Below are 23662 nucleotides of genomic sequence, written 5' to 3'. Positions count from 1 at the left end.
TTTTTAAAGCACAAGGTATATGAATAAAAAACATACAATCAAACAGACAGGGACAGCACTTGAGGTGATGTAAATCCAGAGCTGACACACACTATTCTTTGCTCCTGTGCCAGTTTATATCAGCTGGGCCAGAAACTTCACTCCCTATGCTCAACTTGAAAAATCCAAGTGGTTGATTCCAGGAGTCTCAGCACCATCCTGGGCACTGACTGTCTACTGGTAATATTTGATTTATGCTTGCAGCTCCAGTCTCAGAGAAACCCATTATGCAGGATACGCTGAAAGATGTGTGTTTTACTTCACAGGAGTGTTGCTGTGATTCACAGGGAAAACCTGCACAGAAGGCACAGACTGGGATGTTATTGCTCCAGCTCCAATCAGCAAATAGTCACTGAAATAAATTAACATCAGCATCTCATGGATGTCCCTGTATGAGGAAGCTGGGCAAGATTTATTCAAGACCACAATCTCAGGAGCAATTCATCAGAATCAAAGGTAAGCCAAAAAATAAATAAATGAAAATGGGACCAGCTAGAATAACAAAGCAGCACGGCCAAGGCGGCAGCCACATGACAGCCAGAGGCATCTCCAGAGCGATCAGAACAACTGTCCGCAGATCTTGCCAATGAGCCAGATGCTGCTGCTGGAAGAAGGCTTGTGTTGATATAAACTCGGAGATGTGAGATGCTTAACACCAAGAGCAATCAATCTTCACGACTCCCATGTGGCTGCCAAGCTTCACTATTATGCCACAAAGAGATGAAAACAAACTTCATAAAACACATGTAGATTCTACATTGCATCAAACTCCCCCCGCCCTCCCCTTACTACTCAGAAACAAACCAGCGATTTGGGTGTAGCTATAAATGACCTGATGCTTTTCCTGAGTTAACAACAGAACCAGGAAAGAATATCGTTGGCTAAACAGCTCGCTGTGCACACACTGCCAGAAAGCCAATGAACTTATCATACTGTATAGGAAATTCCTATCTTCCACACCAATTAGTGACCCAACAGTGATTGATTTTATAATCCCAAACTTGACTTACAAAGTGATTTCCTCTGGGGCCAACTTTCCATTACCCAGCATGTGGAAAATTGCACATGGTCAGTGCGCTACAAAAACCAAGGAAAAATAAGTGCTATTTAAACCCCAATTCTACCGTGCCTCCACATTCTTGCTTTCCTAAGGGAGATGCACTTTTGACAGTTACTTCCTTTCCCTGCCCTAACATCCTATCTCCACCATACACCAGCTGGGCACTCAATCAAAACAGAAACAACAACAGGAACTAGCAGCTATTCATTACAATAGGATCAAAACATTTCTAGGCACTAGCGCTCCGCCAAGTCACTGTCCTTGAAGACCCTGCCGCAATCCACTTCTTCCCTCCCATCACAGACACCATTACTGAAAGTGGCTCCACTTCAGCCTGAAGCACCACATATTAAAAATCACAGCTTTTTAATCAGAAGCCACTTGGTGGCAGGCGGTCACATATCAGAACTGTAGGAGGCAATGAAATTGGTCAGCAGAAAGGTGAGAAAATTAACTGGCCCACAACACAGGCCAATGTTTATCCTTTATTTTAATCAAGCTAACATTAGCTCGTCTATAAAACCAGAATTGCACTGCACACTAACTACCAGCGTAATCACAGCAACAGCACCGCAATATGATTACTGGATGCTAATTATATCTTACAAAGAGTTAAAGACAATCAAGTACGTGTAATAAAGATTTATATGCAGTTTTCCACTGACCTGGAAACAGCTTCATACATTAATAAGTTAACGTTACTGCCAGGAACAAAGCAAACAGTTACATCTACATGACAATATACATGAAACACAAGAGCCAGATGTTGGGTCATTTCATCAAGGAAGCAATTATTTAATTGCTGGGAAAAGATTTTCTCTCTCATTGTTCCATCAATACATAATATTGCTCATAAAAGGCTCCTTGGCCTGGTCTGGGTACAAGTCTGCAGCATTGCACAGGGCCATGAACCAAAGGTCTCCTTTTCCTGCCATGCAGCTGCTTCTGGGCAGTAAGCACAGGGCAACTCGAGACATCCTCAGACCGCGTCCACATCTCCCCATTCCACACACGTGAGTGCAGACCCCAAAGTGGCTGCCAAGAGAGACTGGGCCTCCCCTCACAGCTCTCCAGGAAAGCTGGTTCTCCATCAGTGAGCATAACAGGGAACACCAGGGAGCTGCCCACACTCTCCATCACAGCTGCTGACCTCCAGCTCCCAGACAAGACGAGTCCTTGGCGACCAACCTAACGTCTCTCTGCTCCAAACACCACTGAGAACTGCTGGTCTTTGGAGAGTCATTTTGGCCATACCCTTCTCAACCATTGTCCCTTCTCCCAAATGACAACAGCCATCATCTCTCACAGGTGAACACCCAACAGCCACCATCAGCAGCCACCCAAAGATCATAGAATAGTTTGAGTTGGAAGGGACCTTTAAAAATCATCTAGTTCCAACCCCCCTGCAATGAGCAAGGACATCTTCAACTAGACCAGGTTGCCCAAAGCCTCATCCAACCTGGCCTTGAACACTTCTAGGGAGGGGGGATCCACAACTTCTCTGGGCAACCTGTTCCAGTGCCTCACCACCCTCACAGTAAAGAATTTCTTTATATCCAATCTAAATCTACCCTCTTTTAGTTTAAAAATGTTACCCCTTGTCCTACACTACAGGCCTTGGTAAAAAGTCTCTCCCCACCTTTCTTATAAGCCCCCTTTAAGTATTAAAAGGCCACAATAAGGTCTCCCTGAAGCCTTCTCTTCTCCAGGCCAAACAACGCCAACTCTCTCAGCCTTTCTTCATCGGAGAGGTGCTCCAGCTCCCCAACCATTTTTCATGGCCCATGCTCAGCCTTACCCCAGAGTGCTTACAGAGGCAATAAGGGTGAATATTTACACACTAGTCACATTCATAGGCCCAGCTGGGTCTAGGCCCCAGTGTCAAACTCACAACTCTAAAGCATTTAATGAGTTTATAAAAAAAAAAATCACAAATTACACAGTACTCAACACAACAAGCAATTCGGCAGTTTTGCTCACCGCACTATGGACATAGTAACTGAAAAAGCACATTCCTCTGTAAAGTTACTCCGAGGCTGTCACTAGATAAAGTAGCCAGACTCAGCCTTAAAATACCATATTTAAGGTACGCTCCTGAACAAGACACAGATAGAAACACTTAATAAACAGATCCATTATCTAGGAAACATCCCTGCAGCAATTAAAACCTTGCAAAGTACTACAATGTACACCTGGTTATTGCTCTGACATCTGCTTAGGTTTTCTATGTGTTTGTAAGTTGGACCAAAGAGAAAGATAATTGAGTTTATGGACATATCATGACAAAAATGACAACAATGTACTGTTAACTGTTCATGAAAAATGGCATAAAAATTCAAATAAAGCATGTGTACTGTTTGAAATGCCTAAAAGTTACCGTATTTTATAATGAACCATATACAACCAAATGGTATTTCTCCTATTGCTGAAGAATAATTTTATTCTGAACTAAGAATCCCATCATAAAATGAGAGGAAATTCACAGTCTGAACAATCACAGTTGTGCTAAGCACATTTTTAGGCATATGGCAATTTTATAATGGTCATTGGGGATGAAGAGCTAAAATTCTGTTGCAGACTTTGAATTTAAGACATTTCACATAAAATTGCATATCTCAGGAAACAAATAAATTGCTAAGTGCGCAACCTCATAACGTTACAGCCAATATTCAGCATATGTAAATCTGACTACCTCAAAATATGAATGCTATTTTCAGTACAAGGACCCAATTACTTTAAACAGGGTCCAAATAAGTAAAAAAAAAAAATTGTCTGAATGCATCACTAAAAAAAACCCCCAAACATAATGAGATCTGTCTGAATTTTATATGGTCTGAGTGACCTCAACATTATGCAGTTCCAATATGTGATCCAACGTTCCCAAGTAAATGCCCCGATTACTATTGTAAGTCTGTCATTTAAATAGTTCCTTCCTGTTTAAAATGTAGAAAGCCAAATGTGTTTTCCCACCACTAAGCATTGTGTAAGACTCCTTTCTCTTCCAGCAAGCTGGCTGAAGATGGATGAGCTTACAAACTGATATCATTTTTAATTACGCGTTTTTCTCTCATTACTAATTTCCTAAACATGTCTCTAATCTTGCAGTGAAATCTCTGAGCGCAGTAGGTGTATCCACATACATCATGCTCTAGAAAATTAATATGAGATAATGATCAGGACTGCCATCACAACATAACCTGAAACAAGCAAGATAGACTAGAGGTGATACATACTCATTAGACTCTGATCTCAAGTGTTTCTGGAAAGCCGCTATTAATGGATAGTTTCCCTCCATCCTACATCCTGAGCCAATAATGCAGTTATCGGGGTCTGGAGGAAGGAGATGCTTCAAGCAACCTCCCCTTTGCACTTTCCGCCCGGCAGTTGCAAGCTTGTGATGCCCAACGCATATTCACCTCTTCACTCCCTTACCCTGAATACTCCACCAAGAAGCACTGTTTGCATAAGGGCGCCACGATCATCTCTTCCTCTACAGAAGATAAGCACAGGCAGCCCAGCTCCCTCCTGCCATTAGGGGTCCAACAGCTCCCTCCGCCTAGGACAAGGTCTTCTGTTGGGGTTGGTCCTCTCCAAAAGCACAGAAGGAAAGCAGAAAGCATTGGAGGTAGCCGCACCCACCAAACAGGTAGGAAGGCACATGCCCACGCACGATCCACGTACCAAAAGGGGTCACACTCCCAGCAGCTGTCTGCATCAGATGCTTTTTTGGCAGGCAGGAATCAGGACTATGTATAGACTCGTCAGCTTAGGTCAACCAAGTGCCAGCCAATTATGCACACGGGATCTATCTCACTACCTGAAAGGCATTGCACAGCTACACACATTGTAGTTTTCTTTCACCATTAAACCAACAGGGCAAGACAAGAACTTTTAGGGGAAAAACTAAAAAAAAAAAAAAAAAAAAAAAAACCAACCAAAAGGGCAACTGTCACTGTGCTTTCTCCCCAGCTAAACACATCACACACCAAATTCTTAAGGGAATGATGCTTTCAGCACACCAGCTGCTGTCTTGTCAGCTGACACTTCCCAAATAAAAGAGGAAAACCTGAGGAACTGTTCAGAGTGGCTGACATATAAGGAATCAAATAAAGCAAAACAATGTAAGTCACAAGCACTTAAATAAGTTTATCTCTTCTAAGTGGTCTTAAAATATGTCACAAGTATGATTCTGCCTACTTACTCAAAGAAAAGAGATCACTGCTTTTTCACAATCAAAAACATGAAGGCAGAGAGAGATTAGAAATATAATTGAAGTATATGTACCAGATTAATGCACATAAAAAAGGTGCATATATAAGGAACACCAACAGGAGGGCTCTGGTATATATACATGCAACTCACTAGTGTGCAATTGCATGCTGAGCAAAATGCATATGCTAGATGGGGTAAGTATATCTAAAAATGTAATGCTAGCTGACTTGCCCTAGGTCCCTAGGGAGCCCTGTCTCACAGACAGCGCAAGTAGGCTAGAGCCGAGATGTTTCACCGTACTCACACATGCTGCCATGGAAGATGGCTGATGGAAAAATTACACAATTGCACATTTTCTTCTTAAAAAAAAAAGTCAACAGTTTCCCAAAACTGCTACCAAAATTTCATCCTGTTTTTCTACCTGCTGGTCCATCTACTTGCCAAGATCACAGAATCATTGAATAGTTTGGGTTGAAAGCGACCTTTAAAGGTCATCTGGTCCAACCCCCCTGCAATGAGCAGGGACATCTTCAACTACATCGGGTTGCTCAAAGCCCCATCTAACCTGACCTTGAATGATTCCAGGGATGGGGCATCTACTACATCTCTGGGCAACCTGGTCCAGTGTTTCACCGCCCTCATTGTAAAAAATTTCTTCCTTATATCTAATCTAAATCTACCCTCTTTTAGTTTAAAGCCATTAGACCTTGTCCTGTCACAACAGGTCCTGCTAAAAAGTTTGTCCTCATGTTTCTTATAAGCCCCCTTTAAGTACTGAAAGGCTGTCCAGCCTTGACTTCCTCAAGAACTTGATGAAGAAATTTGACCTCCTATGAGAACTCTGGTTCTTCTTGAAAATAAATACTTCTACCAAACTTCACTCATTCAGCAAAGGGAAGGACAAGCTGGGGGATGCCCCCATTTTCTCTTTCCCACAGCACCTTGAAAGGGCCATGAAGCAGACAGGTACAAACCCAAGGCTTTGCTGCTCACTACCCACCCCCTTGACTGGAACCAGTGCCCACATTGGACTCGTGATAACACTGATTCCCACCTCAGGTGGGAATTAACTGACCACTGAAGTCAAGGCAAACCTTTCAAGTGACTTCACTGGGTTATGACTGTGCTCCTACTTCTTTTTTATTCTCATTAGCATTTGCTGACAACTCCTTTACAACCAGAGGGACAGGTTCTTAATGAGAAGCCGTTTCGGCTGCCCCAGCTAATGCCTTAATCCACAGACTGAAGCAGGTCAGATTATCTACACGTATCAAACACAACATTATGCTTCATAAGCTATTTTTCTGCTTCAGTAAGGAGTAAGCACGTTTTTATTTCTTACTATGTTTACCCATTACCTCACCAAGCAGCATTATTGTTAGTCTTTCTGAGGCTCTCCTAGAATAGGAACGTATAAAACAGGATTTCCTCCAGCTCTGCATACCTACTTACTCCAGAGTCATTAATGACATAGGACTGGATTGAACAAAGACTTAACATCAAATGAGCATTCAAAACAGCTGGGAACAAAAATATATCTCCCTGGAACACTGCATCTCTGCTTTGTCTTTAAAAAAATGCCAATGAGGCACAATTGACTTTAGAGACCACTTTTACAGGAATCTTTTTACGAGAAAAATGGAAGAGATAAACACTAGCATGCAGGCGACATATGCCGGTGGGCTTGAAATTAAGTTTATAGCAGATTTTACATAGCAATCTGCAAATCAAACTGTCCTTTTTACTGGAGATCAGAAGTAACTTCACTGCTGTCAAAAGGAACTCTGCAGAAAAGATCCAAGTCCTGCACAAGAATCCTCCAAAACCCCAAACCCACTACATATTTTCTTCCATATGATTACAAGCAATAGCTGGAATATCCAAGGGTAGGTAACACTGCTCAACTTTGAGATTTTTAAAATGCCTCTAACCAGTATTTTAAAGAAAACTTACAGATGTATATATGTAAGAAAAATACAAGTGATACTGCCTCAGGATTCGTAGAAGTTGATTCCTCAGGTTGTTACACCATTTGGATGTTGGATGGGGACATTTATCAGAAGGACTCGTTCCCCTGACAGAACGTGCTTCCCAGCAGAGCCAACGCCGCACAGCGACACGTGCCCTGCACCCATCGCATCGCACCACTGGACACAGCGCCAGTAGCCCGGCACTGAAAAGCAGCACACCCTGCTCCCTTCTCCCTTCCCTCCCCACCATTCCACAGACACATACACTAACTCAGGGTATGCTTTCAGAAGCTACCCTGTGAGCACATCTCCCCTGAAAATTAACAGGAATTTGGAAGAAAAATACAGGCAAACCATGAAAAAACAAGCCAGAGGCTACAGACTGTCCATATAATTACCCTATGCAGGGCCAAAGTCAATAGGACATGGAAGAAATAACCCAAAAGCTAGAACGATATGCTTGGGTTCAGTGCTTAGCATCCAAAATTACCTTGGCAATCTCTTAAAGACCCCGGTACTGGTGGTGTACACAAAAGGAAAGGCAGCCAGCAGGCTGGGAGAAGCACACATGCAATGTAAGAATGCTTGAGGAGAAACACTACTCCTCTGTTTAATGCTATCAGCTCCTGCCTGCCCGAGGACATTTCCTACCTCTACCTACAAACACAGCAATTCCCCAACCATTAAGTAAACAGTCTTTGAAGATAACAAAGCTGCTTCTAATCTCTCACTGATGTCACTCCTGTATTGTACTCAGCTGAGCTACAAGACTCCTGGGTTAACTAACTCTGTAAGATGAGGATTACCTTAACTCTTTGCTCTTGCACAGACTTAAGGAACCCTGTCAAGGTACAGAAAGAAGCAGGTTTTTCACACAGCATCTATATTTTTTCTTGTTGAACAATCATAGACATTTTTCAGCTCTCTCCTTTAGAGGCAGGTGAACTCCTCCTGTACCATTATGCTTAGTGAGACGACCTTCTGTACCAGACTTTTCCCCGCTTCCCAGGAAAGCAGAAATACAGCCTTTAGAAAGGAGGGGATGCTCTAGACTACTTCCCAACACTGGCAAACAGGGCTGATCCTCCAGTGGCAAGAGGAAAGAAAAATCAGATTGAACCTGGACTAGCAAGAGGAATTAAAATGCAAACTACAAAAAGAAAACACAAAAAAGCAGAGATCTTCCAATGCATCACCTCAGAGAACAATGCCTTTGTGTTCTCACTTATGTTCACTTCCCAGGGTCAAGTGTTTATTCTGCACTGCAGTTCTTAACTATCTACTCCATGCTTTTCATGGCACCCAATCATGTAAGAGTCAAGCCCTCCCACAGCAATAAAAAGCTCAGTGAAGAACACAGGGTGAGTCAGAAAAGCCAGTCCTGCATATAACATCTTTCATGTCACCAAAAGACTTGGCAATAAGAAGCTAAACCCAACTAAATTCTTACAGCACAAATCAGAGCTATTTTGCTCTTGAGCTGCATGTGCTTAAGAGCAGCTGTGACCAGAATAATAAAAGGATACGCAGCACAAATCTGAGGAGAAGGGGCTCAAGTTGTGGCTGAATATTCATGCTCAGCGTCAGTCCGAAGGCAAATTTATTTTGGAAATTTTAAGTATTATCAGCCTGAGTTGCTTGCCTCTTGGATAAGCTACGTCTCAGTTATACCAAACAGATCCTGGCACTATTTTTTGCCCCCCACACACAGGCAATTATGATCCCTCTGAACAGAAAAATGAAGAGGATGTGCTGGAAAAAAGCAGACAGAGGTAATGATACCTACACAGAGATGGATTTGGAATACAGACATTGACCCAGTTCTGCAGTCTGGCTTCCTCTTCTGTTTCACCAGTGTAAATCAACTGAAACTACACAGCGCCAACAGGCTTCATTTTCCACCTGTTAACACAGGTTTTCAATTCCACTGTCAATAAAAGAACCACAATGCAAACTGTTATGAAATGAAAATCCAGTGCCATATGTAACTGAAGACAGAAGTAGAGAGATGTACAGCCAGATTCAGGACAACATATTGCTGAGAATACTCTTCCCTAAACCCAGTCATGGCTCCCCAAAGGGTTATTACCAAACACACGACTACTTTCACTGCCAAACACCCCACCGGGAGCCAGTAAGGCCATAAGCTGAGGCCAGGGTGTTGCTACTCACAATCAAACTGGCAAATGCCGAACACAAAGTTCACCCTTCCATGCAAACACCAGAGAAACCCATTTACAACCTGTGTTTCAACATGGCAGGCTGAGAAACTCTCTAAATCACACAAATCATTTTCTAATCGTTTAGCTCTTTGTGGAGGTCTCACATAAAAAGTAACTTTACCAGAGGTCAGTCAAGCAGCAGTAAGACTGCACAAGGTGGCAGGTTAAAGCATCTCATATTTATAAGAGTATAAGCATGAGATTCAGAAAGGGCCCCCAGGGATCCCAATGCAAGACATGAAGGTGTAATTAAAAACCATAAATCCATCAAACGAAAAATATGTAAACTTAATACATTAACTCATATATTTTTCTTCCTCGACCACATTTGTCTTACTCTATACTCCTTTGGAGCCTACAAATAAAAAATTAACAATATCAGAAGAAATATTTCTTAATATGTGGAATGTGAATATTAATAATAAATGCTTTTTACTTTATTCTTACAGGTAATTGCTGAAAGAAGCTCTCTCAGCAGACTGCTGAGACTCTGCATATTATAAATTACTTCAACTGTATCTCCTCTTTACAAAACCCACAAAAGGACAATATCTTACAGTGTTTCCATGCCACTCAATCATTCACACAAAATTACCCTTGTGCGAGCTTGTTGGAGGAATGTCAAATGTACTTGCCTTTCTTTGCAGCAAAATCTTCAGAGAAAGGCAGCAAAATAGCTCACTTCTGCATTCACAGTTATACAAGCTACACTAACACCTGAACATTTTAACTGGAGATTCTGGGTTTAACTTTATATTTAATTACAAGCTACAGGCAAAATAGTTACAGGCCAAATCCTGGCCTGTGTTTCACCCACAGCATAGTTTTCAAGATAGCTTACAAAAGCTCTGCAGCACCTGTAGTTCATATTAAGGCTAAGACACTTCTTTTAAAAGTGGTATTTGGGACAAACCAGCCCTTCTATCTTCTGCCCACCTACCAGAAAAGGAGCACCTGCGTTGCCCAGAAATGAGAGTGGCAAAGACGCTCATGCCTTGCCTCCATCCTTCAAAGGCCAAATTTTGTAGAGCAAATTTGTTTCTCATCACTAATGACTGTTTCCTTGGGACCAGATGGCCCAGGGCCAGGCAGCGGTATGGAAACACCTCTCTTCCTCCCAACACACCCAGCATTAGGGCATGTGTGTGGGGATTATGTGACATTTTCATCAAAGGTTGAACTCCGTTTCATCTCTGTTACTGGAGCACTCATTCTCACAAGTGGAGCAGCCAGGTCCCTATACAAACAAAAACACATACATGTGTTCAACACAAAACTGATGCACTATCATAACATGGCTAACGTTTCTCAAATAATACCCAAGTCAGCCAAACATCCCTTTTTCAAATGCTCAACAATCACTTCTACTAAATCCAAGCCAAAGCACTAACACAACTCTGCTACTCTTTCAATGCAACAGACAGTCCAACGCTGGCAGAGGTTGGCGTGCTCTTTACACTTCTCCTAAGCATGGGAAGCAAAGCCCTCCTTGCCCTGGCTGCCAGGGATTAGCTCACTCAACTGTCTCCCTACCCTTCCTTCAATCATCTGGACGTCAGGTATTCTGGCATCATTAGTCAAGCTTCACCTGCTGAACAGAGGCTAGATCTGTCCAATTTTTGCTGACTATTTATTGCAGCTGAAAATCATTTCCTTTCATGAAACAGGCCATAGAGGATGCTCCCAGTCTGGGCTGGTGACTGGTCACCTAGGCCTCGAAGTTGTCTTGGCTTCTGGAGCCAGTTCCACACCAACATCTACCAAGCACTCCACAGACGAAGCATAGAGCACATTTGAAGGTTTGGCTCTTGGCCAGTTAACCCTCCTGGGAACTGCACCATTGGTCGTTACAGCCTGGCTGCAGCTGGACAGTAGATACAAGCAGTTGGTTTTACACCTCACACTAGACAATTTGGTGTTAAAGAGATGGTCTGTCACAACACTGGCATGTTCTGTCCAGAGGCACTCAAGGTGGACTCAACAACTACCAAGGAAAGAGCTGAATGCCTTCACCACTCCACACCAAGCAGTACACAGAGCCTCTACAGACGACCCAAAAGTAGTAAAGCAATTGAAACAAGGATGGCCAGACTTCTTGATCGTACAAGCCACTTTCATGGTATTTCTGACAGCTGATGAAACTGCCACATCCCAGAGTGTCCCTGGAGACACATCACAGTCTGGAGACGACAACAGCCCTGTTTTTGGATGGGAATCAGATGTGTACCACCGATACAGCATGGTGCCATTGACCTCAACCACCCCAGCAGGCTCACCTCCTCCAAAACACTGAGCAGTACTGCTCTGCTGAGGGCTGCGTGATGTACCCTGGGCACAGCCACCACCTCTGAACTGCTCAGGAGCCACGTAAGATGCAAAAGCAGCAGGCAACCCCTTCAAAAAAAATTGTACTTGATAAAGCTACAGGCAAAGCTGTACTGCTGTACTCTGAAGTCCAGAATAGCAACAATGCCAAAAGGAGTAAATACTGCTACAACGCACAATACGGCGAGAACAACACAAGGCAATAAAAAAAGAGCACAAGGCAAACTGTGTACATCTAACTTCCCAAATGACTTAAAATACAAAGCCAAACGTTGCCCATTTTCAGTATAATCAGCACTGACCAATATATACACACTGACAGCGACACAATCCATGCTGTAACAAATTGTATGTTGCGGTAAAACAGGAAACACATTTAAACATAATCTTTTGAATGCTGAGAGAACTAGGACTACTGCTTCGCTTTCACAGTTAATGCTGAAAGCCAGTCAATGCCCAGCCTAGCCAGAAGTATCACGTTTCGGTTTTGTACAGGCAGCTTCCCATCCCATTCACCAAACAGCGTAAAATCCCTCAGCAACGTTAGGGGAAGATTTGCTAAGAGCTAAATGAAAATTGATCATTTTCCCACAGCCATCCGGCGTTCCAATCAATTCTGCACAGGTATTGACGTATGGTAATGCCGGCCCAGCCCCAGATGAAACTGAGAGCAGCCTACCAAACTCCAGGAATGCTGATCAAAGACTGATTTTAAGGCTTGACTCTGAGAGAAGGATAACTGTGTGCACCTCAGCCTTTTTTTGTGAGCAAGTGCTGAGATTTCGCTGATTCACTGTACATTAGGGTGATGCATACAACAGTCAGACTCTTAGTGATAAAACAAACATGCAACAATGGCATTATGCTGCCTAAAATAGGTGGATATATTTATACCAGTTAAACATTCTTTCTCCAACATGAAAATGAACATCTGCCAGTTACGCCTTAAAGCTCATACAGCTTCAAAGCAAAGTCGTCAATCCAAAGACCTATACACCAAAAGTTTGCATTCACTTTACCTTATCCTAGAGAAGAATACATTGCTCCTGCAAAGTGACATACCCTCACCTCACCCTCCCTTGCTTAGAACAGTCATTTGAAGCTTTGTTCGTGGATTCCTCCACAAAATTCCCCTTTTTTCCACTTAAAAATAAAACATTTTTAATGAAAAACTATTAAGTAACACACTTTGGCATAAACTTCAACAGCAGTATGAGGGACTGAAGCGACTAAAGAGTTCCCAGTTTCCTACGAGGCCACACCACGTCGCCACAAGGCAGATTTCTAGTTTCATCCCAGGGAGGCACAGCACAGTATGCAGATAAACCCCTTTTAGATAGCATCGGCACAGCTCTAATCCATGCTCCCCGAGCTCATCTGATACCTGCTACTTCAAGAAGCTCCCCTTTGCCTGAACATATACTGCAGCACCTTCAGTGCCCTTCCACAGCCTCACCACTCCCCTCCTGGTGAGCAGGCAGAGTTTCAGGGCTGTTACTGTCTTCACAGTTTATCTGAAGTCCCTGGCTTGCTTTGCTGTTTCTGCTGTTGCAGAGACCCCAGAACCCCATCCTTGACATCCAACCTGAAAGTTCAGTTGCAAGTCACAGAGTCCACTGTTTTCTGTGTCCCTGTGTTATTATTTATTCTTCCTTGTTATGCATATAACAGGAGCAGTCAGCGCTACTAAGAGCAGCTGATGATGATGCTCGCTGCCATACAAGCAAGGGAGCGCTCCCATCACAAAACACAAAAAAAAAAAAAGAAAAAAAAGGGTTTTACTGGAAATGAACAAAAGATGGAAGCATTTCCTCTCTGCTGAGCAAAAGAGAAATTAAGCACATGGATATTAAGCAACTTGCCCAAATTCACAAAGTCAGTGGCAGATCTAGGGATTAAATTCAGGCTTTGCATCCCTGCAATGGACACAACTCCTCCTATTAACAAAGGCAGCAGGAGGCATGATTCTCCTGAAAGTAAAGCCCAAGTTGTCTCCCATAAGCCGCTCATCTGAAAGACTATACAAAATTAGTATACACTTGTAAAAGAAATCAGCCTGTTCCTGATCACGAGCACAGCCAGCAACAGAGACAAGACTCCCGCCTTCCTGAAGATGCCTTCCATTTGGGGATACAGTGGACAAGTAAATACAAAATAGCTATTCCAGTGCTGCAGGTCTGAAGTCAGAGGACAGGGAGACAAATCCAGACAAAGTAAATTCCATAGATTTCCAGTAAATAAATAAAAAAAAAAAAAGAGTATACAATACTCCCAAATGGACAGCTGTCTGCTGCACTCAATGTGAGCCATCTCCTAACAGATCTAGCTCCTGAAGGTAATCCAATTTTAAGAAAGGCAAAAGTATCATCATGGAAAATCCTCCTTAAGACACTCACACATTTCCAGATAGATTTTCCTCCTCTAGCCAGGGTGAAGCAAAATCTCCGCTCACTTTGCATGACAAAAAGTTCATCTGCCAGCTGAAAACCCAGGGCTCTTCTCTACATCAGCATCCTCACTGTAGAAAAAAGGATTCAGACCCACAGGGTACAGTTACCATGCGGTACCCGAGTGGCAGGAGACCCATGCAGCAACTGCGTTCATGGTGGGCGATCCTGGTCTTGGGAAAGAAAAATCTCTTGGTGGTTTCAGCCATCCCCGCTCCAGCACCCTGTGGTGCCAGGTCCAGAGCAGCAGCCACTATCAGCTGCTGTGGGCCAGGGGAGCGGAGGATGACTACTGCCTCCTACAACCTCGCTGTTAACAAGTCAGAGGTTGGGATCACTGTAGGTGGAAACTCTTGGCAAAAACAATAAAGCAGCTACTACATATTTCAACAGGTTCAAAGTAACCTCAGATGTTAGGAGCAGATGCTCTCTTCCACCCCCTGGGATTTTGAAATGGTTTATGTGTTTCCTCCCTTTTCCCTAATAGGGCAGGGTGCTGAAGGAATTAGCTAGAGAAAGAGTCGGAGCAATACTAATTACCCTCAGCTACCCGGGAGACCGCAGTACCTTGAGCTAATTGCGCAATCCCCGTTCCCCCACTTCAGAACCCCCAGTGAGAAGGTCTCTTGCCTCTGGCATCTGAACTGCAAGATAATCCTGCTCACCTGTATTTTAAAAGGGCATGCTTGAAAATCCTAAACGTCTAAAGCAAACTCATTACAATTAGTTTCCGCAGCCTATCATATAGCACGGAGACTACTGCACTGACTGAAACAAGGGAACTGCTCATGTCAACACATTTGACACGGTGTTGTCACTAACCCCGTTATTAGGCTGCGTACGTACCTGAAATCCACATCTGAGCTCATAGCCTGAAGCACTCCACAGCCAAGTCTCCACAAGAGTCTCTCTCACAAAATTAAATATTAAATGTGCATCTCAAAAAAATGCCCTGTAGTTTCATATTTACTAAGACATTACTTTTCCACTTATGCATTTTTTAAGTGTTAAAAATAGAACATTTTAAGGTGCATTTAGTGCTTGTAGAGAGCCTTGAAAACAAGATTCCTCTAGAGAGGAATCTGTAAAAGACACAGTTCTCCCACTCAATTCCCCTCATCCACATCAATCCAGCTGCAGAAAGGCCGCTCATGAAAAGAAAAAGCAGCCCCTCAGTAACAGAGGGCCCCAAAGTTAGGCAAGACAGCACAGAGTTTCTAAACCATCACCAGGACTCTCAAATTCCAGGTGATTGTGCCACTCAGTGGAAAGGGCTGACACGTTAATAGAGAACAATGGGCATGGGAAGAAAAACTCCACAAAAAGTCAGGGGTTGCTTCTAAAGGGTTAGACCTATTCCAAGTGCACCTCAAATGTTGAGAGAAGTCCCCACATGCTCCAAACCCTCGCACTTTCAGGGAAGCATGAGCCTGCAGGCAAATGCTAAGGGCACAAAGCCCTCTCCCAGGCTCCTCCGTGTGCGGTGGAGGCTCCTGAAGCACCCAACAGTCCACACAGCAGTGAGGAGACAGGTACCGGTGCCAGGGATTATGCAAGCTCTCATTGCCCTGCTGATACTATGCCATCAGAGTGGCCAAGGTGGGAATAAGAAAGCATAGCTGGCCCTCATACATCAAGACCACAGTCCTCAATCCCATGCCTGTCCTCCCAGCCTGGTTTTCCAAAGCCACGAGAACTGCTGCATTGCCCTCCTCTCCATCCTCCTGGCTGCCAGCTTTCCTAAACAGCTTTTGAACCTGTCAAATGATCTGAAATTGAGGTCAAAGGCTCAGAGCAAGTTCCTACAACTTCCACAAACTGGCAGTGAGAGAAGTTGAGCAGGACTCACTTGTTATTAATTGTTTGACAGAAGCCAGATGGCCAGGGAATACTAGCTTACTGTCAACCAAACAGTATGTGTGCAACTCCACAGATGCAGAGAAGGTGCTGCCTCTTATCAAGTCACCAGGGACAAGGAGGGAACAGCTGGGATTAAGGCAGAGGGATGGGAAGGGCAAAGGAGGTGAGCAAAGCATCCATCCTAACAAACCATCCTTCCTTAGTTCTGCTGCTCGTGGGAATGTGTGGGGGTTATTTAGCATACAGGAGAAACCCACAGGAAAGAGCATGCCCTTCCCAAAACTTTGTTCTTCATCTCCCTGTCAGGTGATGCGATCAGCAGCACATACAGGTGTACCAAGAGACCATTGCTTTGATCAGAAGCAGGCGTGGTGGGAGTTCAATCCAGCAGCACTGCGTGGCATCTGTGCAGCTGAGACACGTCAGTGCAGTGTGTCTAAAGCCACTGCTATCCTCCCCTTTTTTCTGGAGAAGCTGGGCTTCCTCCAACTCTAGCTGGTGTAACACAGAGCCCTGCCAAGGCCATGGCAGGCTAGGACTTGCTTAGCTCCCTCAAATGATTCATGGTTCATTAGCAACCAAAGGCATGACCTGTCCTGGTCACCAAGACTCTCTGCAGTCCAGGGCTGGCAGCATGCCTCTTTGTACCCCAACCACAGCTTACCCGGTCAGCAGGGAATACAGATAATACTCAGGTTTTTTAGATACCAGAGAAAAAGCGTTGTCCATCCCACCAGCAATAAAGAGCACACACTCGCTCCTTTGTCCCTCAAACTGCCGGGAAGCCGTTCAGTGGTGTGCAGTGCAGATAATGCAATGGGGGCGGGGGGATGGCACGAGACGACACGGACACGACAGGATAGAAAAGAAGCTCTCAAAAACGAGGACAGCAAGAACTTGGCTGAACTCAAGCTACAATACAATATGCACGTTTCTGCCCCCAACACCCGCCTGCGTTGGCAGTAGGTACAATACAAACTGCTCAGACTGCTGGGGGGGTTGGGGAGTCAGGGTGAGTATGGATGGGACAGGGGAAATGAGGTGTCTGAATCCCTGGGCTGGGAGAAACCCATTCCTCAATGCTGATCACTTCCACAGTGAACTTCTGCTGATCTGGGCCCCCTTTCAGTACTGATAAAACAATTCTTTTATTCCAGTATAACTGGGTACCATTATTACTTTTCTATAACCAAAATATTTCTACCAGTATAAAACCCTTCTGTGGATGCAGTTGTATCAGTGTGTCTGTTCCTCATACCAGGAGAGCTTTCCTCCTCTGCTCATAAGAGATTAGCTAAAACCATTTTACAGTAGCTGTACATCCTTAAGGCTATTGCCTGCGCTAGAGAGAGCGCAGAGCTGAGTTCCAGCGATGCAGCTGCAGGAGCACATACATCTCTGGTGTTGGACAGTCCCGGCCCGGCCCCTTCCTCTCAGACACACACCTCGCTCTGACATGCACCTCTTTAGAAATGACAGCACGTTCGGGTTTACCAAACAGGGGCATCATGCACATTAATTAATTAGCATTTGTGAAGCACTGTGAAGATTTTAGGTGCTAAGCATTATTATTACTAATTTAATCTACATCCCCATTCAGTCCTCAGCCTCTCCTGTGAAACTGCCAACAGTGATGCCAATTAGCAGTAATTGTTGTGGTGGTTTTGCGACAAGGCTATTTGCCAACTGGGAGTGAGACAGAGACCACCAACTCATTTCCCGTGGATTGCCCCACAGCTGCCAACAGCAACAACTTCCAGGCACAGCAACCTGCTCTCCACTCCAGCCAGAACCCTGGAGGTAGGACATCCTGTATCCCATTACCAGCTCCCCAGGGACACAGCCTGCAAGGCACATACAAAACTTTTAATTAGGAATAAACCAAGGCACCTAAAGGCACCTTTTTTTTTCCCCCCTCCTCCAATAGTTCAGTACATGATCTGCCAACTGATGCTGATACTGCAATACCAAAATGCTAATCTGGAATAATTTCAGATTAAACTTTGCTCGTTTCCATCCTTGCTTGATGAAAAACACATTTTGATTCACACACAGGCCTCACTGTGGCAGCAAACTGTAAAGGCAAGCAGCAGTAAAAAGAAGGGAATTGACAGTGTAGGGTGCAGTAAATCTTGTACTTGGGAGAACAGTTAAAGAGTTTTAACATAAGCAAAGAGGTGTATCTTTTTATCAGCTGTCCACAGAGATTTGGAGGACTTTAAAGAGACACAAACAACTAACAGTATTCTGTAATCAATGCACATCATCTGAGCACCGAAACTTTAAATTATTTTTATATTTTAAATACATCTAATTGAAAGGACAGCAACACATAAACTGTATGAATCATAGCCCTCTCGAGCAATTAGATTTGTTATCCCTGCAGACTGCAAACAGTAGGTTGGCTTTTTATTCTAATGTGAATTCAATCCCTTGTCAGCTGCCCCACGCATGAGAATACACCTCCTCTCTTTCATCAGGAAAGATATCAACAGCAGGAAACTAGCCCTTCTTTCATCTCTGAGGCACCCACCCACCTTTCCAAAGGGTTTTCAACCAGGTGTGGAAATCTTTCTGAATCTGTGCTGAAAGATCCCTTAATTATTATGGCAAAGGAGGTAAATCCTTTGAGAGCAGCGTGCTCCAAGCAGTAGCCTTCTGGTGTTTACTCATCCAGTAGCTGCTTAGTTTGACAGCACGTTAGAAGAGCTTATAAGAAACTTTGGACTTCTATTGCACGGGCACGAAACTCTTATAGAGGGGAGCTGCTTTTTTAGATATCTTGTTATACAATTAAACAAGAAAGGAGGGAAAAAAAAAAAGGCAAGCTGCCTTTCTGGCACAAACATTACACAGTGCTCAACCTGCCAGCATATTGCATCAGATTCCCACTGCAAGGCCAATTCACAGCAGCTGAGTAGCCGAACCCCTGACTGTTATCTCCCGCTAACCTACTTCACACTCAGAAGGCAGTAAGTAGGACTGTTTATTGCATCTTCCTTCCTGAGGAGCTGCTCGCTACACCAGGATTAGTGGGGGTTTGAGCTTGCAATTAGGCTAGAGGTCTCACAAGCATTAGAAAATGTATTTTTAAAAATTTTTAAACATCTAACTCTACTGTATGCTACTCAATGCTAAACTCCAGGTATCTGTTACTCTGTGATCAGGCCTGTCAAGGTTCTGACACTATCATGACTGCTATTTTATTACGTTCCTAGGCATGCTTTGAAACCCTGCAGAAAAGGGGGATTAATTTACCCATCATCAAGTGCTTATCAAGGAAGTCCCCCGAGACTTGCAGCAAAGAGACCACACAAACAGCCCTTTGCTCACAGGTCTCCTCACCTGAACACCTGGCCAAGGCCCCCTGACTCTCCTGCACCGGCGGCTTTTTTTTCCCCGTGACAGAGATCCGCTCCCAGATAGGACGCTATTCTTTACGGCAGAGGCCCACCCCAACAACAGGAGCAGGGATTTATGCGCTCCTCGCTGAAGCAGCCTATCGCATGCACCTCACGAGGGGAAATTAAACTTCTTGCCACCGTTTGCAGCAATCCAGAAAACAAAAGGTCCAGCAGTCCTGAATTCAATGAGATAAGATACGTGACCTTTTACACCACAGAAATAAGAGCCTGCTCCAAATCTAGCAAGTCAGTAGAGAGACTCCTGTTGATTTCAAAGGGCTTTGGATCTGGCCTGAAAATACAAACCTCACGGTGCATTCGGACACTGCTCCACAATGCGCTTTCAAACAAAACTATATTTAGATTCAATGGAAATTCTGTAGATCATACAGGAACTCTCTGAATGAAAATGAAGGTCAGTAGGGTTTGGCTTCCTCTTCAGACCCTCCCCCCCCATTCTTGCAAACATCCAGATAAGCATTGTTTAGAAAACAATACGTTACTTCCAAATGTTATCAAAAACCCAACACACGTTTTGTGTGCCCTGGAACAGAATCTCAGGGGTTTCTGTTGCATTTTGCCCCGTCAGCTAATCCTTAGGATCTCTTCAGGTATCTAGGCAAGACTCTGTATCAAGAGTCTGTATTTTTTTTCACCTGTATCACCTTTTAAAAGTTTTGTTTCACATCCCTCACTAAAGGAAAAGGCACAACAATAATAAAGACCTCTGATATACAGAAAACAAACACGAAAAGAGAAAACGGGCAGAGCAACTACAACACACACAAATCAAGCTACACATGTGTTACAGGAAACCTCTGCCGCGCTCACCCACTTTCTCCATTCACTACCAGATGTGAAGGGCCATCGCGAGGCACAAACTGGAGGAAAATGACGCAGCCCCGGCTTGCCCCAGTGACACTGAGGACGGGCATGAGCCCATCAGCCAGGGAGGTACACTGAAGCACCCAGACAGCGAAAGCTCAGCAAAACCATCCCGCTCAAACTTTCCTCCAGCGCCACAAACGCGAGCGTGTGTTTTTCAGCGGCTCCTCAGGAGGAGGAGCTGGATCGCAACTACCGGCAGCTTCTCCTAGGAAGGATGAAAGCGCTGCAAAGCCCAGCTGCAGCGCCGAGCCGGTATCCCCGAAACGGTGTCACCAGGGCTAGGAGGTACAGGCCGGGGGGGGCTCCCCCGCAGAGCGGGATGGGGAGCTCGTTTGGCACCGGGGCTCTCGGAGCGGCTCCGGGCTCCACCGAGTGCGCGTCCCGGACGGCACCCGCACAGCCTCTCGTCTGCTCTCCCGCTCCTCTTGCCAAACTCGCTATTGTTTTTTTTAACTGTTTCTGGTAACGGGTGACCGTAACAGAGGGTGAGCGTCCAGCCGCACAGTTTCGCTTTTTGATAAAGCCTGGGACGGGATATCCTTGAACTTCTTAAGAACCCTCCTGGGTTGGAAATCGCCGGCTTTGCCGTCACGCTCTCCTCCCAAATCCCCGGGGATTACACCTGACCCCGCCCGGGCTGCGGGCCAGGCTCCCGCAACCCGCGCACCCCCCATATCCCTCCTCTCCCCCGCCTCCCGCGTCCGCCCGGCGGTGCTCGGCGCTGTACGGGCGGCGTGGGCGCACTTACCGGCGGGGAGTTGGGCGGGCAGCCGCCGGCGACCAGCCGCGCCGCCTGCCTCCTCAGCTCGGCCAGCTGGGCCTGGCAGCTCCGGCACCAGCCCCCGGCCGCCGCCCGCTCCAGCGGCCGCGGCTCGGCCCCCGCGGCTGCCCCCGCTCCCTCGGGCGGCGGGCGGCTGGCGCAGCGCTCCTCCTCGGCGGCGGCCGGCAGCCTCTTCCGTGGGGAGAGCTCCCGCGCCGCGCTCCCCTCCGCCACCTGCGGAGAGAGCAGAGCTCAGGGCCGCGGATCGCGGAGGCAACGCGGTTCCCACCCCCCTCGCGGGGAACAAAAGGGGGAGAAAAAAGAAAAAAAAAGAAAAAAAAAAAGAAGCCCACAGGCGGGGAGGAGTGTTGTAACAACTTACCCCCGGTGCCCGGGGCTCAGGTCCCAGACCCTTCCTGCCGGCGGCCGCGATCATGATAGCGGGGGATGCGCCCCTGCCCTGCGCCCTGCTCCGCTAGTGCGGGCGGCGCGGTGCCCGGCGGTGCGGGCGGCCCGCGGCGCCCATGGCGGGGCGGGGGTCGGGGAGTGCCACCAGTGATCTCGCCGGTTCCCCGCCGTCCGGGCTGCCGCGCTAGGTGATGTTGCCTCCCATGTTGAGAGGGGAATGAAGTTTGGGTTGGGAGAGGGAGGCGGAGTGAGCTCCCCACGGCGGCACGGGGAAGGACGCGGAGCACGGGAAAGGACCCGGAGCACGGGAGCACGTCGGAAAAAAAAGCTGGAAAAGTGCTCGGAGGGCAGGGGAGGAGGGGCTGGGCGGGGGCGGGTGGGGTGGGGTAAGCGGGGCGGGGGAGCCTCGGCCAAGGCGGGATGGGGTTTAGGTTTGGGGTTTTGGGGGGCGGGGGAAGATGCCTTTTCATAGTGACCCTACAGGATAGTCCCAAACGGGTGTGACTAAAGCGTGGGCACACCCGCGGTTGCCTCCTTCACACTCCAACACCCAAGTTCCTCGGGAGTGAGGCAAAAAGGGCCGGGGTGGGGGTGCTGCGGAGCGCAGAGGCAGGAAAGCCGCGCAGGCGTCGGCCCCTGCCGCGGGCGCGGTGGGTGCGGGACAGCTGCAAATGGGGGTCTGCTCCCCCCACCCCCGCCGCTGGTGCTGTTCCCCGCGGTACTGTGGTGTGTCCCCCGAGGGTGCCTCTCCGCTGCGGTGTGTGTGTGTGTCCCCCCTTCCGCGGGCAGATGCGCAGTGCCGCGGGGCACAGACCCCCCCCGGGGCCGGCTCCCCAGCCGCTCGGCGGGCGCGATGGGATGTTCCTACATGCGAAAATTGACCTGACAGATGGAGAAATTAACGTTCGCAGCTAATTGTCTACTTGGCTGCCGCTCCGGCTCGTATATTTAGCACTTTTTTTTTAGAGTTCTTTTTCCCCAGAGAAAGGAATATGCGCCACTGTCTGTCATTGCTTCCCCCCCGGCTGCCCGGTCCCGTTCCCTCCGTGGCGGCCGGCGGTGGGCAGGGGCAGAGCCGGGACGTGCCCGGGCCCTGCGGAGCGGCCCCGCGGGGCGCAGCCCGGCCGCCGCCGTCCCTGTGACCAGAGCGCCACCTGCCGGCGCCGCCGCGGGGCCGCACACGGGAGCCCCCGGTCCCACCCGGGACGCAGCCGGCACCGGCACCCCGCGGGGGAGCGGCGGGGCCGCGCCGGCGGGCGGCGGCGGCGGCTTCGTCCGACGCTGCCAAACGCGGCTCCTTGTCTCCTTCCCCCCGACCACGCGGGTGGGTGCTGGTGGCGCTGAACCGTGGGGTGGGGTCCGCGGTGATGTGAGCAGCGCCGAGCACAAAGAGTGGGGAAAAAATATATACGGGAAAAAAATCCACCCGCCCCAAGAGGCATCTTCGCCGGCCGCTTAAACTTTCCTGGCTCTCTTTAACACGTGTCCGAAGCGCCTTCCCCCAAATGGGTGCATGCCCCGGGGGTGAGCTGGGGCCATGTGCACCCCGGCACAGCGCTGAGGCACCCCCGCACGGCGGGCAGAGCCCCTCGAGGCACTGCGGCCGCTGCCCCACGGCCGCCCGGACCGCCCGCCTGGAGCCTAAGAAAAGTTTGGGTGGGGAGGTGGAGAGATGGGGGGCGGGCTGTTGCCCGGGGGCTGCCGTGTGCCTGTCTCGTCCCCTTCGCCGGGTGGGGCAGGCGGGGAAGCGGGGCTGACACAGACAGAGGCACCTGGGCGGTGCGCCCCGGCTCCCTTCTCTCCCCTGCTCGGGGCTCTGCAGGTCTCCGGGAACTTGATCCGAAATTTCATGTGCCCGAATAACGGCTACAAAACGCTCCCTCGGCTCCAAGTCTCAGGTTAGACGGGGCGGGAGGGAGGGTAAAGGGGTGTGCTCCCCGACCGGCGCTAGGTTGAGATCTGAGCCGCGCTGCTGGACTGAGCCACCTCCTTGTCTTATTAAGTAAAAAACAACCCTTCTGGAAATACTGGAACACGGTGTCCCCCTCCCCATTTCAAGTCGAGGTG

The 23662-nt window shown here is 47.2% G+C and overlaps 1 protein-coding gene across 1 annotated transcript in view; it reads right to left on the bottom strand.

Moving 5' to 3' along the window:
• The window catches only part of KIF26A (kinesin family member 26A), a 100809-nt gene extending 78911 nt beyond the window's left edge, over positions 1 to 21898 (bottom strand). The window contains exons 1-2 of the mRNA XM_054827975.1: positions 21570 to 21898; positions 21176 to 21421 (exon numbers count right to left, since the gene is read on the bottom strand). Coding sequence (XP_054683950.1) covers positions 21176 to 21421; positions 21570 to 21623 — 300 coding nt within the window. The 5' untranslated portion in view covers positions 21624 to 21898. The remainder of the gene's footprint in view (positions 1 to 21175; positions 21422 to 21569) is intronic.
• Between the last annotated feature and the right edge of the window lie 1764 nt (positions 21899 to 23662).

This window comes from Grus americana, chromosome 5, assembly GCF_028858705.1.
Source record: "Grus americana isolate bGruAme1 chromosome 5, bGruAme1.mat, whole genome shotgun sequence".
NCBI lineage: Eukaryota > Metazoa > Chordata > Aves > Gruiformes > Gruidae > Grus > Grus americana.
The sequence above is the reverse complement of the archived record's forward strand: the minus strand, read 5'-3'. Positions and strand labels throughout refer to the sequence as shown.